Source organism: Achroia grisella, unplaced genomic scaffold (genome assembly GCF_030625045.1).
Source record: "Achroia grisella isolate CSIRO2021 unplaced genomic scaffold, CSIRO_AGI_Agris_v1 utg1186, whole genome shotgun sequence".
Classification (NCBI taxonomy): Eukaryota; Metazoa; Arthropoda; class Insecta; order Lepidoptera; family Pyralidae; genus Achroia; species Achroia grisella.
The window spans coordinates 593,852-606,824 of record NW_026712592.1 but is presented as its reverse complement, the minus strand read 5'-3'; the positions used below and the strand labels follow the sequence as shown (position 1 = coordinate 606,824).

Sequence of the window (12,973 nt, the reverse complement as noted above, 5' to 3'; positions counted from 1 at the left end):
ATATTTTATTTAAGAAAAGTAAACTAAATACAAGACTAACATTCCTTTCATTTTGTTTTAGAATCATCATCCGAGAATAGAACATCATCCTCAGAAGAAGACGAAGACGAGTTTGGTGAATTTGATCCATTCGCAACAGCACCTTCTCTTCATTCACCAGATAGTGGACGGTCGGATCCTAGATACGCTAACGCTCCACGGAGAAACCCAAGCCCTTATTATTACGGTGACCTATTCAAGACAGCTCCACCGCCTCCGGCTCCGTCAGCACCAACCATTTCCACCACATCATCATCTCGCGGACCACGGTACAGAAAATCTGCTAGCCTAGACGCTCCTCACGTAGCTCCAAGGCCTAATCTCCCAAAACGGTTCTCTGTAGCGGAAGATGGTTTCCGTGAGCTAGAGCGGTCATCGTCTTCGTCAGGTGAGAGCGCGTGGATGCCGCCGAGGCGCCGTGGGCGCGACGCGGCCGGCTACGCGTGCGCCGCGCCCGACGATGTAGAGGAGCATCGATCTTCTCGCAGCGTTTTTTATGTGCCGGCGCCGCTGCCACGCTGGCCACAAGAGATGACCACTCGACAAATATATGAAACTGCTTTCGATTGTAAAATTGCCAGATCTGACGATGATTTGGATGACTTTGATCGCGTTAGCAATCATCCAGCTTTATTGCAAGCAGAGGAGCGAAAAATTATATCTTCTGCTTCGTCTGCTTTTGAAGCAGTCGAACGAAGTGAACCAGACTTTAAAGGTCGTCGTAAAGTGACAATGAAAACAGATAGTGTTAGGCGTTCTAAAATTCCTACAATTCGTCAAAAAAGGGAAACTGATGGTAATACATGTGTTTTATCAGAAGAATTAGAAAAGATCCATATTGAAGAGGAAGATCGTGCATCAACTTCACAATTGCCTCTTAGAGGTTACACACCATCGCCACCCTCTACTGCACCTTTACCTGCAAAATTTCAGAAAGATGGATCTGCAATGAATAGTATAAAAAGTGCACCCAATCTGCCACAATCACAACCAGCACATCCCCGTTTGAAAGACTTGCGATTACCTGTAAAATCATTACGAGCTCGAGAAACTCCAACAAGTAGTGATGCAAGTATGGCAGATGTAAAAGGTTCAGTATCGACGGAACTTGATATGGGCCCACGTCTTAGAGATTCAGGACGAGAGTCCCGTGATGACGATGATGAAAGACAATCCAAAGACGGTATTTTTTTAGAGATTAAGGGCCGACCCACTTCCGATTCTGACACACCAGAATTGAATCGGTATAAGGGCCCAAAGGGGGTCGGTCCTATAATGGAGTTTAAGGGAAGGCCCAGTATTACTCGTCCTCGACGAAAGTACTCCAGTACCGAAAGCATGGCTACTAGTAGTAGTGGGGGAAGTATGGAGTCATTAAGAAGTAGTAATAGTGAAGGTGATAGGAGTAGTAGTAGCTCAGAAAGCCGTCATTCATCGTCTTTAAGTTCACATAGCTCGGATTCAGGAAATGTCCCTTTCGCAAAATCACATCATATGCAGTTATCGGGGTTTGGGCACCATCCAACTAAATTACATATTCTTAGCCCCATATCTGATAAATCTTCACAGGAACCAGGATCAGAAACTTCTGATAATAATAAAAATAATAATTCTCAAAAAGTATCACCTGAGGATGGTGAAAAGGGAAACACGACAATACAAACTACTTTTGAAAGTATTGCTAAACCGAAACGCCGCGCTTTACAAAATAGAAATCTTCTGAATCTTACATTTAGGCATTCGACAACTGCTGGGGATGCAGAGATTCAAGGTTCTGATAGCGGTATATCAATACATTCTAGAGAAGGTGTGGATTCCCGAAATGCATTTATTAATTTCAAGAGTAATAACACGGAGGAAACACGAAAAGATGAAGATGTAGATTTTTCTGATTTACCATTCGACATGCCGAAATTAAGGAGACGACGTGCCGAAGCCGAAGCCGATTTGCGATCGTTGCCTTTCGATATGCCTAAACTGCGACGAAAATTACGAGGGCAGTCATTACAGCTGAACAGTGATTTTGGCGGAGTTATTTCAAATGCTTCCTCTAGTCAAAGTGTTCAAGATTTAAATCAAGGTTAGTATTTTATGATTTTCTCTAATATGTTTTTCATGTTATTGGTATCAAAAACACACACGTGTGTGTGTGTGTGTGTGTTTTTGTGCATGAGCTGGAAAGCTGGAGCTGGATCCTGTGTGATTGAAAGTTATAACTTTCGCTTATAGACATGAACAGCATCACGTATATTATAAAATATACTGTGACGCCCCTTGTATTCGTAATGTCCCATGTGCTGATTTTTTTAATTTTACACGTAATTTGATTTATTGTTATTATTTCTAATTGCTGATTTTTTTTTCGATGCATACCGATTAAATACTGAAACTATATCTGATTTTTGATGGATTTATTATGTCAGATACAATAAGTTGGAAGATTTACATGTTATTCTTGAGGGAAAGAAAGCGGAGGGTCTGTCGACTTGTATTTTTTGTCTGTCCTAATTTGAAGCGACCACCACCGCATTATGCCGATTAAGACGTATGACTTCGGATTGCTCCACACGAAATTCTTTGGTCCAACGCCCTCCCAATATTTAATTTGCTTGAGTGCCTTTTGAAGGAACTTTTCCTGTACATGTTGGTAGCAATTTGTAAACGTTCGTTTGAGTTAGGAGTTCGAAGTTTTTGTGTAACGCGTGCGATTTGACATATAATAAGATATGACTTAATATGTATACATTACCATTATATATACATATATCTGATATTAATGCATTGTTCATATATTTATTTTCAGATAATAAGCATCGAGCTAAATTGACTTTGAACTTTGACGGTGGTAGTAGTTCTAAAGGATTGCGTTTGAATTTAGGACCTATAGCTCCACCCCGGGACCTTGTAGATGCTTCTCTTCCACTTGATAGACAGGGGTAAGTTAATATAAACTTTCAGTACAATTTACACGATTAATGTGGGTGTGTGTGTCAAAAAGCCTTGATACGTACTTTTTTCATATAAATTTTAAACTTCAAAATAATGTATAACTCGATGATTCAAGTAAACTACAGGGTTTAGAATATTTAATAAAATAATTTATATATATTACTTGCGCCAAAATATTTCTTACATATTATAAAAATTGTATAGACTGTCCATTTATTTATTTTTTATATTTAAAATTTTCCAGATGGTACCACGGAACCTTATCCCGTGTTGAAGCTGAGGGTCTATTGAGAGATGCAGACGAAGGTGCATTTCTTGTCAGAAATAGCGAGTCTGCGAAACATGACTATTCTTTAAGTTTGAAGTGAGTGTTACGATTATTGGTATATGTAATAATTAATTATTTAATAATAATATATTCATTATCATTTCAAGAAGATCATCATAATTATCAGGGTCGTTATTTTAGTCTTAATAATATCCAATGCGGAATATAGATCTTCCCTAATGATTTCACCATAATGATATAGCATCTTGTGGATGATTCAGCCAAGAATAGCTGAGTTGCTGGAGAAGCAACTCTTGCTTCGTCCTTTTCATAATCAAGTTAGTGTTTATAAAACAGTTCAATGAGTTAGGGTGTCTTCTTGGTGACATATTAGAAGAGTTTGAAAGGACTTTTTACACAATATTTGTTAGCAGTTATGTTATATTGCTTTGCTTGCATACTTGATGATAATTATTTGTTATTTCTTTTCTTAGGTCGACTCGTGGTTTTATGCATATGAGGATTTGCCGTAGTGTTGAAGGTTACACGTTGGGAGGTGCAGCTACGGCATTTCCCTCAGTTCCTGCCCTCATGAAACACTATGTGACAGCTCAAAGACTTCCAGTAAGAGGAGCTGAACATATGGCACTTTCCACTCCCTTACAAGCTGTCCTACTATGAACATTTTTTGATGGACTTATGGAAAAAATTAGAACCGCAATGGACTTGCGGAAACCACCCGTTGATTTGGTTGGTTATTGAGAAGTTCTGGACAGTTAAGTTTTAGAACACGTCCTGGCGCTTTTTTAATTTCGATGGGCGACAGAAGCACAATGTATAAGCGAAACATAGTTTTATTATATGTATAGCTTTAGATGACCCAGTAAATAATACCAAAGAGTTTAAGATACACTTGGCGATGATTGTGTTGAGAAAGAACACGCTTTTTGTAAATTTTAACGCTACTTTGCACTGTAGTGCAGAATGTTATATGTATATGCTAGTCCAACACCGCAGCAACCTGTATAGATGACGTATTATTTATTACCAATATAATCATATTAAATGTTTATTTCATGATAATAATAACCTATATATTAATATTGATATCTATTTCTGTTTAGTACTTACGCTTGGCATTACTCATTCATTATTTATCTTAGAGTATTATCATCAGTGTAATAATTTTTAATTAATCAGTGTTACTGCAATATGGACTAAGAATGACGCAGATGATAAAGTAAATAAACCTATATTATAATCTTGAATAGCGCACTCTGATATTTCTTATGAATCACCAAAACTAAATGGACTTGATTTATTTTCGACTGTATAATATAATTGTTAATTATTTTTAATACTTGGCCTAAGTAAATTTTTGTAATCATACAGTCCAATATAAAGTTTCTTGTTTCCTACATTTGTGAGTCAGTTGAAAGAAAAGTTTCAATAAAAACATATATTATGCTTAAACATATTACGTGTTTACAATTTACAATGATATTCAACAAGGTTATAAGATATTCATTTGCAAATGGCGGTATTAATGTAGCAAACATTTTGTATAGTATATAAAATTATGTGATGATGCCATAAATAGAGCCTTAACATGTAGGTAGTAAGGTTAACAATGACAATTGGAGCGCGAATTATAAAAATACCTAAGTGACTCATCATGAGGTCGCGCAGTCACGGAAACAATATCGATTTTAGTACAAATTTGTACACCAATGTCTGTTAATATTATTAATCTACAGTCAAGTTTATGAACGAGAAATGTTAATTAAAAAGGTATATTTTTACTATGGAAATTGGTAAATTATACTAGTATTTTTAATGAAATAGGTATAGCGCCCCATGTAGCTGCCGTATATTATACTAGTGGTTGGATATAAGTCCTTAATATTTAAATTACATTAAAACTTGACTGTGGATAATTCATCGTCTATTGATGTGTGATAATGACTTTTCTTTAATTATATGGCATTTGCTAGCAGCTTAGAAGTATATCATCATAGAAGTACGTAAATAGTAAATTACTATTTAAGAAAATTGGCCAACAATATGGATTAATATTTAATGTCATAGTTTTCATACAAAACATTAAAGGATTCATTTAGTCAAGTGAACCTAACCCCAGTAATAATATGGCACATAATATTAAAGAACATAGAAAAGAAGAATTGCACATGTTATGTAACAATCACATTGACTTATTTATATTATTTTGTTATATAGAGTTAAGTAGGTATATTGGTAATATTGGGGCCCTTGATATTTATAAATATTAGATTATTCTGTTCGTATTAAGATATCACTTTGGTTACAGAATTTTGGTTTATCTAAGGGTCATCCCTAGATAAACTCCAACGTTTTTACATCGATGACAAATGTTCTATGAACACATCATCAGATACGCTAAGAGGAAACATCGATGTTTCTTATTCGATATATATCGACGTCAACATCGATTTTTTCGTTATATCGATGATACCTAGAAGGATACCGAGAAAGGATTCTGCTACAATGATGTTACATAGAGACCAAGTGATGTCGATACCGAACAGACTAGTAGGCACTATTGTTTTCTGTGATTTGATTTTAATAAGATAAAAGCCAAAAACATTTTGTATATCACTGTATTTATTGTGGAATATGCTTTATTCGTTCATAAACCATATTTATATACTAATTGTGTTGTTATTAATATAATTAAAACCACGATCTCATTGTAATCTTCCTCTGGTTGAACGAGTTACCTTAGTGTTACTTTGTATTGATTTGTACCTGATTTATGTGAAACCTAATTCGTGACTTAACAGATTTATTTTGTTATATTAATAATTTAGATTTGGTAGTGATGTTTAATCTGTAGTTATGTATGGGAACGAGCGAATTTCGATGTATGTGAGACTTTCTGATAAGTATGTACGTAATATACTAAACCACCGTAAAGCAACTGGCTTGCGCGAGCATGCAACTAATTTTAATATATGATTTAATATATAGTTTAACGTAAGTATTAGAACTATGTTACATGAAATGTTTCAAATGCATGTCTATCATTAAAAAACAACAAAGGTAACTCTTTTGAGTGAAATTCTCTACTTTTCAAAATAGAAAATAGTTTATTTTTTGTAATTTTACAAAATAATTCGGATGTTAGACAAGTGAAGACTTATTAATGAAACATGATATTTTCGGAACAATTCCAGTAACATGGTTCTCATTTTTAATATGTAGTAATGCTTAATGGAATGTAGGATAAATGTATTGGAAAAAATTGGAAGTTTCGAAAACGTGTCAAAATTTTTTCAAAGAATGATTTAGGTCTGGGTCTGATGTTAGGTAAAATTATAGCTTATAGTAGTTATAATCAATTGTAATTTTGAAGGTGTAGTTTGAAATTGACGATGAAATAAATTCCTTAAAAAAATGTATTGTTTTACATTCCCGTTTTTAAACCCTCTATACCTATAAAAATGTATAGAATCATAAGTACATGTTAAATTAAATAAAAATTTTATAATATCTACCCAATTATTAAAAGTAAATTGCGAATGGTAGTCAAGTAATTTTTACCTAGGTGACTGTTCCGTCATCTTTAATTTGCTGAATAAATTGCAACAAAGTATATATACCTACTTTCCTCTCGATTGAAACACATGTAGGTATATCCACAAGAATCTATGTTCGTCTCATGATTAATGAAATATTTGTCTTTGGCGTCATACAATCGTAGTATGAAACATATTTATAAATTAATTTTTTAAAGATACCTACTTATACATATCTGTGCTTGTACCATGTAGTTCAAAGCAGAAACATCTGGTTGTAGAAAGTTTTGTGTACCTTTATTTACATCGTCTATGCCTATATTTAGTGACTAATATTTTTTTTATTTAAACAATCATTAAGTGATAGTTATTTTACTTTATTAAAAAGTTAATTTTTAACTAAATAATATAAATAGTTACCTAATAATAAAAAAAATGTTTAAGTCAACGTCGGCGGGTTCTGAAACCGTCAAATTATAAACACTAGTGCATATTTGAAACTGCGAAATTGGATGCACAGACGAACTCGCACAATAAAATAAAATAGTTCAGTTTTGATTCGAAAAATACAAAAGCTTATTTTCTTTTTAATTACTTGTGACAGCGCCATCTATAGTATGAGCACGGTATTATTGAATTAATACGCCTCAATACTTACTTACTAGTTGCGGACTACAGCGCCATCTCTTTATACACTATTACATTATTTATGATTTATGTTTACAGAAAGTATACCCAAGATACTTTAGTTAAGAAAAATTTCAAGAGAGTGCAGTATTAAAAATAATTGACTGATATTTTTGTACATTTTTAATGAATCACTACAATATACGCTGCGGCAGGGCAGCAGTGGAAGATAATAAAATGAGCATGAGGTCAGGTCAGTTTCCAGAGAGAAGTCGAGGTCGATCTGACATTGAGAGATACATTGATAATAATGGGGTTACTAGTCATTACATACAGTATGAACCCTACCCAGTCTACTGATATTTTGTGTTAAATTTATTGTGAAAGGACAAATTAATGGATGATTTATTGCTTTATCATAAAATAATTAGCTACAAGTACTACCTAGGTCAACATAATTTTAATAAGAATTCACACTGGAAGTATTGCAGGATAGCTGGTTTAATTATGTACAATTTTATTGCATTTTTAAATAATTGGAATAGCAAACAAACTGACAGCCTACAACCGGAACATATCACTTACAAAGCAAGTAGCAGGCTATAGTAGGTCAGACTGAGGTATCCACGCAAAAGACTTTTTACGAAAAGTAAAATTAATTATCCGTTGAATTTTTTCGTAGTAAACAAGTGGGTAGCACTTATTGCCTAAGTCTTTCTTCTAGTTAAGAATACTTTACTGAGAGCTTTTTACATTTACAAATGTCGCTTCTTTTAAAGTAGATAGCCAACAATGACTTTTCCTGAAACTTTTTATGATAAATCATCTTGCCTAGTTTTCAACTTTTTTTTAGGTAAATTATGTGAATGAAGACTTTAATATTAGGTTCATATAAATTTTATAATAATACGATTGTAAGACTTATTACATTATTAAAATTACAGTGCCACAAGTCGGTGTCGGTACACGGGACGTGTATAAAAAAGAAAAATAATAAATAATATTCACATAATTGACAAGCGCCTAAAGTTTGATATTAGCGATAATATAGCAATAGCAATATATGTAATATGACATATAGTGCTATTAAACGGTGTGAGGCGTGAGGTGACAAATTTTATTTAGATGGAAATATTATTATTCTGGTATAGCATACAAATATATTTGTGATGCTATTTTTTGATAGACGAATTGTACACCTATGTTTCCTAATAGTATGTACTCTCAGGGTTTCAATGAAGAAAGATAGAAATTAATGATGATGGTTATCATGTGGGTGAAGATTGAGTTGAAGAACAGATATGGCGGCCCATTAAATTTTATAACCATTACTAATGCCTTTTTTATCCATACATATTATGTTTCCTGAAGGATGCATAAATCTTTGAAGTGGTTGGGTATACAAATTATCAACAAAATAGTAAAGCTTCAAGCGAAAACATTAGATTATTTCTGCCCATCGCGTAAGATAACTGGCGTAAATATAGACTATAGGCTTACTAACTAGATTAAATATTACGTAAATCAAAAATAGGCACGAGTATATTACGATATTTATGCTTATTTTGTCAACTACGTTCCCCCCACTTTAATTTAGGAAGTAATCTGAATTTTTTAAATCATCTACAAACTCATTTATAAAGATGAAGCTGAGTTTCTCGTCAGTTGTTCTTAGTACGAAAGCGCTCCGAACTGACGATAGATTTGACATATGATAAGAGTCTATAATAATCGTAATTCATGTATGAATAAAGATATTTTGATTTTGATTTGATTTGTTTCCCAATTCCGATTTCATTTTTGCGAAGTGTATATTTTTTAAAGTAAATAATACACTCGTACAATATTAACTAATAACATATCAGATGTATTAGAAATATGTACTCATTCCATATGTAACGTTTACGTTATATGTGAGGAACTCTTCCGAAAAATTCCAAATTTTTGGATCTTGAAATATTACATTTCAATGCTCTACATGACTTCAAAACCGAAGAAGTTAAGCACACATCGCACGATTCGCCCGATTTTATTAAAAATATATATTCTCTTTGACTGCTAGAAATAATATCTACCTAATTAGTTGCTTGCATATTTTTTTTATTTAAGCAATCATTAAGTGATAGTAGTAGTAGTAATTCGTTATTTACATACAGTTCCTATTGTTTTTAATATTACTGTATTAAGAACAATATAAATTTGAATTTAAAAATGAATCTGTATTATTGTAAACATGTAAGTACAATATTTATTTGAAAAAAAAACGAATTGAGTTTCTTGTCAGTTCTTCGCATCTCGAAACTATGCCAAACGGATGCAAGACGGTAGATTTGACATATCATAAGAGTCTTTAATAGATTTTCATAAATAAAGATATTTTGAAATTGAATTAACAGTATCAAAATTATAATATTTACGCTGTTTAGTTTTGTACTATAAATATAGTAAATTATCATGAGGTCACTGTTTTTAATATAAACCATAGTCTAGTCGTAGACATTTTCCTTCCTTAATTAAAAGTTTAATTTACTTTCAACTTAGTTATTGGTCAATTAATTACTAAACATAAGCAAAAGGTGTAAGATATGGTAAGTAAAGTCAGGTCTGGTCAAAAATGGCAGATACATTTTTATGTAGGTACGTAGACAAAATAAATGTATGTAATTGCCCTGCCCATGGTTAGTTGAAAATTTAAGTTGACGTACTATAATTTGGGGTATCGAATTGTACTATCTTAAGGTGCTTTAGTACTAAGATAGATTTTCTATAAAGTCAACTACGTGATTTAATAAACACTTAGACTGACACATTGTCTGGCCGTTAGCGCACCGAAAATTATCGTCCAGAGGCATATTTTGTAAAAACACATCTTATGAAAATGTGGTACGCTTGAAAAGTTTGTAATACATATATACTCGTATATAATACAAACTTTTAAATTTGGTTACAGAGGCATGACATGACATCTTAGTCTTTAGGAATGGCAATGCATAACCATTACGGGCTTTACATGATAACGTGACGCTGGTCATATATATAGGCAAAGGATATCAGATTGCTCGAGTAGAACGACGTCTGACTGATCCGTAATTACTATAGAATATTAATTAAAATATTATTATGATAATAAAAGACACATGATCGAGCTAGCTATAATTCGCGGTGCTACTCGCGTGGCTTCTTATAAAGAAGTATCCTTTGTGTTATTTTGGCATTTCTGTTTTTGGGATTGGGATCGACCTGTTTAGAAAAAAATATTCGACTCTGTTAATATTTTTTTATGTAACAAACATAATTAAAACACTATGTTTTATTTTATTTATAATATTCATATGATTTAACTACGCATAGGATTATTTCTAAATGTCGTGTATTTTTCTTTTTGTTAGCCTAAAAGAGACTATCCAATAATAAATTATTGTCTCCTACATAAAACAAATGAGCCCGGGTCAGTTACACGCACAAATTGATTTGAGACAAATCTATTCCGAATCAATAGCTACGAGTTGGCATCGCTTTCGTCAGGATAATCCAATGGATGTAAAGTACGATGGATATCTCATTAATCTTCTTGATAGATCGTAATCTTCAGAGAAGATTTTTAAAAGGATGAAGCTGAATTTTATGGCGAGCTAACTGTTACCATTTTATCTTCTTCTTTTATGAGGTTTAATACAGCCGTACTATATATAAAATCCGTACTACTATAATAACCAGTAAAATATATTAATTAAAGAAATATTCATAAGATCAATCTTAAATAATAAAAGTAAAATCTACAAGCCCCATTTCTACGTAAAATTAGCCGTTTTCAATTGAATAAATATAGTACAGGCTTAGATGTCAAATCAACTTCAATTATTGTAATATAATATAAAATAATAATAATTATTAGAGGTAAGACAAATTAGAAACAAAAATATTTTATGCTTGGATACATAAATAACATATGTATCTATCTGCGAATTCCACCCTGAACATAGAACACAGAATAATTATTTTTTCCAAATTTCTGTTAAATAATACATTTGATATAATTTCTATCATCCCCATTCATTTTGTCGTCACTGTCATCATCGCAAAGGTGCTCTTTATCTTCACTATCTGAAGAATTTTCATGTAAATTTTTCTTTTAAGATTTTTTATTATGTTTGATTTCTTTCTTTTGGACAACCTTATTTTAATCATAGTTTTAGCTGATTGGAGATCTTTTTCCGTCTTTTCGGTCTAACAACTTTAGCGGAGATCCTTTGACGTTTTCTTAGCATATCTACAACATTTAAAAAAGTAAGTCACAAAGGGGTAATGGCGCTCAGGTGAGCGGTATAACCACCCGGTCGTTTTGAAATTAATTAGAAATTAAAAAAATCATGCGCAATTGTTAAAAATTGATTGCATTACCATAAAATAGTATAGTTTTATTATCAGAAAAGTATACTTAATAATTAAATAAACATTAAAGTTTTAGACTTACCGCTATAAAACACTTATGCAAAAATTAGATCAGTTTGGCCGCAAACGAAAATCCGCACTTCACGATCACATGACGCGAGCTGACTGTCTGTTTGCCTTGTTGATTTTTAGAGGCTACCTATCCTTGTGATTTAAGCAACGTGGCGTGTTGCTACATTCCATTTTGATAGAGTTACAGAGGTTAGCACCATTACCCGGGGAGCGCTATTGCCCCTGCTTACCCTAACATTACAAACAAAACAAAACTGGGAATCCCATGAAAGGAAAAGAAAGCAGTATATCTATCCAGACTAGACTCGGTAAAATATTACAGTAGATATTAGTTACAAATTAATGTAAATAAAATAAAATTAACGCCGTGACATTTAACAATGACCCCATTAGGTAAAATATACTAATTTCAACCAGTTAAATAGATTTCTCAAGGATAACGAATTAATTATACCTACCACTATTTCGTTTAATTTATTGTCTTACAACCACATCCATAAGTCACTGCACGTGTTTTATTATGAAAGTTTAGGGGTATTCTCTCGAGGAAATTTTCAAAAGCTAATTACGAACGTGATTACAAAACTATGAAGCGAGTGCTTATGATAGAGATGAAATTAGAATTGTAAGTGACTTTACAAGTACGGTGACAGGTTTGCAGAGTTATAGCATAATGAATGATTAATATTAATAATGTACACATATAGGTCCGTGTTTACATACTTAGATATTTAGATATGGAACAAAATTAGTAGAAATTAGTTTAGCAATTTCGATAATGAACTAAGCATTTTCTTTGTGATACATTTTCTTAGACAAAGTAGCACTCTCTTAAATCCAAACAAATAATGTAATATGGTCACTTTGTGTTATATGAATATAATACTGCTAATGTAATAAATAATATTTATATATTTCCCTCTATTTACTACTTCAATATGAATTTATTTATTCTAAAAGTAGGATGCTTTAATTATTGGTTAGTAAATCAATATAAAAGCCAAATTCATGTATTTTAACCATTAATAACATTAATTTTAGTTCCTTTAATTTGGGTTACCTCCTTTTA

The 12,973-nt window shown here is 32.5% G+C and overlaps 1 protein-coding gene across 2 annotated transcripts in view; it reads left to right on the top strand.

The window, feature by feature from the left end:
- Positions 1-4,734, top strand: part of LOC131854458 (serine/arginine repetitive matrix protein 1) — a 175,460-nt gene extending 170,726 nt beyond the window's left edge. For both annotated transcript variants that reach the window (XM_059205575.1, XM_059205576.1), the window contains 4 exons: positions 62-2,119; positions 2,843-2,975; positions 3,233-3,352; positions 3,751-4,734. In XM_059205575.1, coding sequence (XP_059061558.1) covers positions 62-2,119; positions 2,843-2,975; positions 3,233-3,352; positions 3,751-3,937 — 2,498 coding nt within the window. In that variant the 3' untranslated portion in view covers positions 3,938-4,734. The remainder of the gene's footprint in view (positions 1-61; positions 2,120-2,842; positions 2,976-3,232; positions 3,353-3,750) is intronic.
- Positions 4,735-12,973: the final 8,239 nt, after the last annotated feature.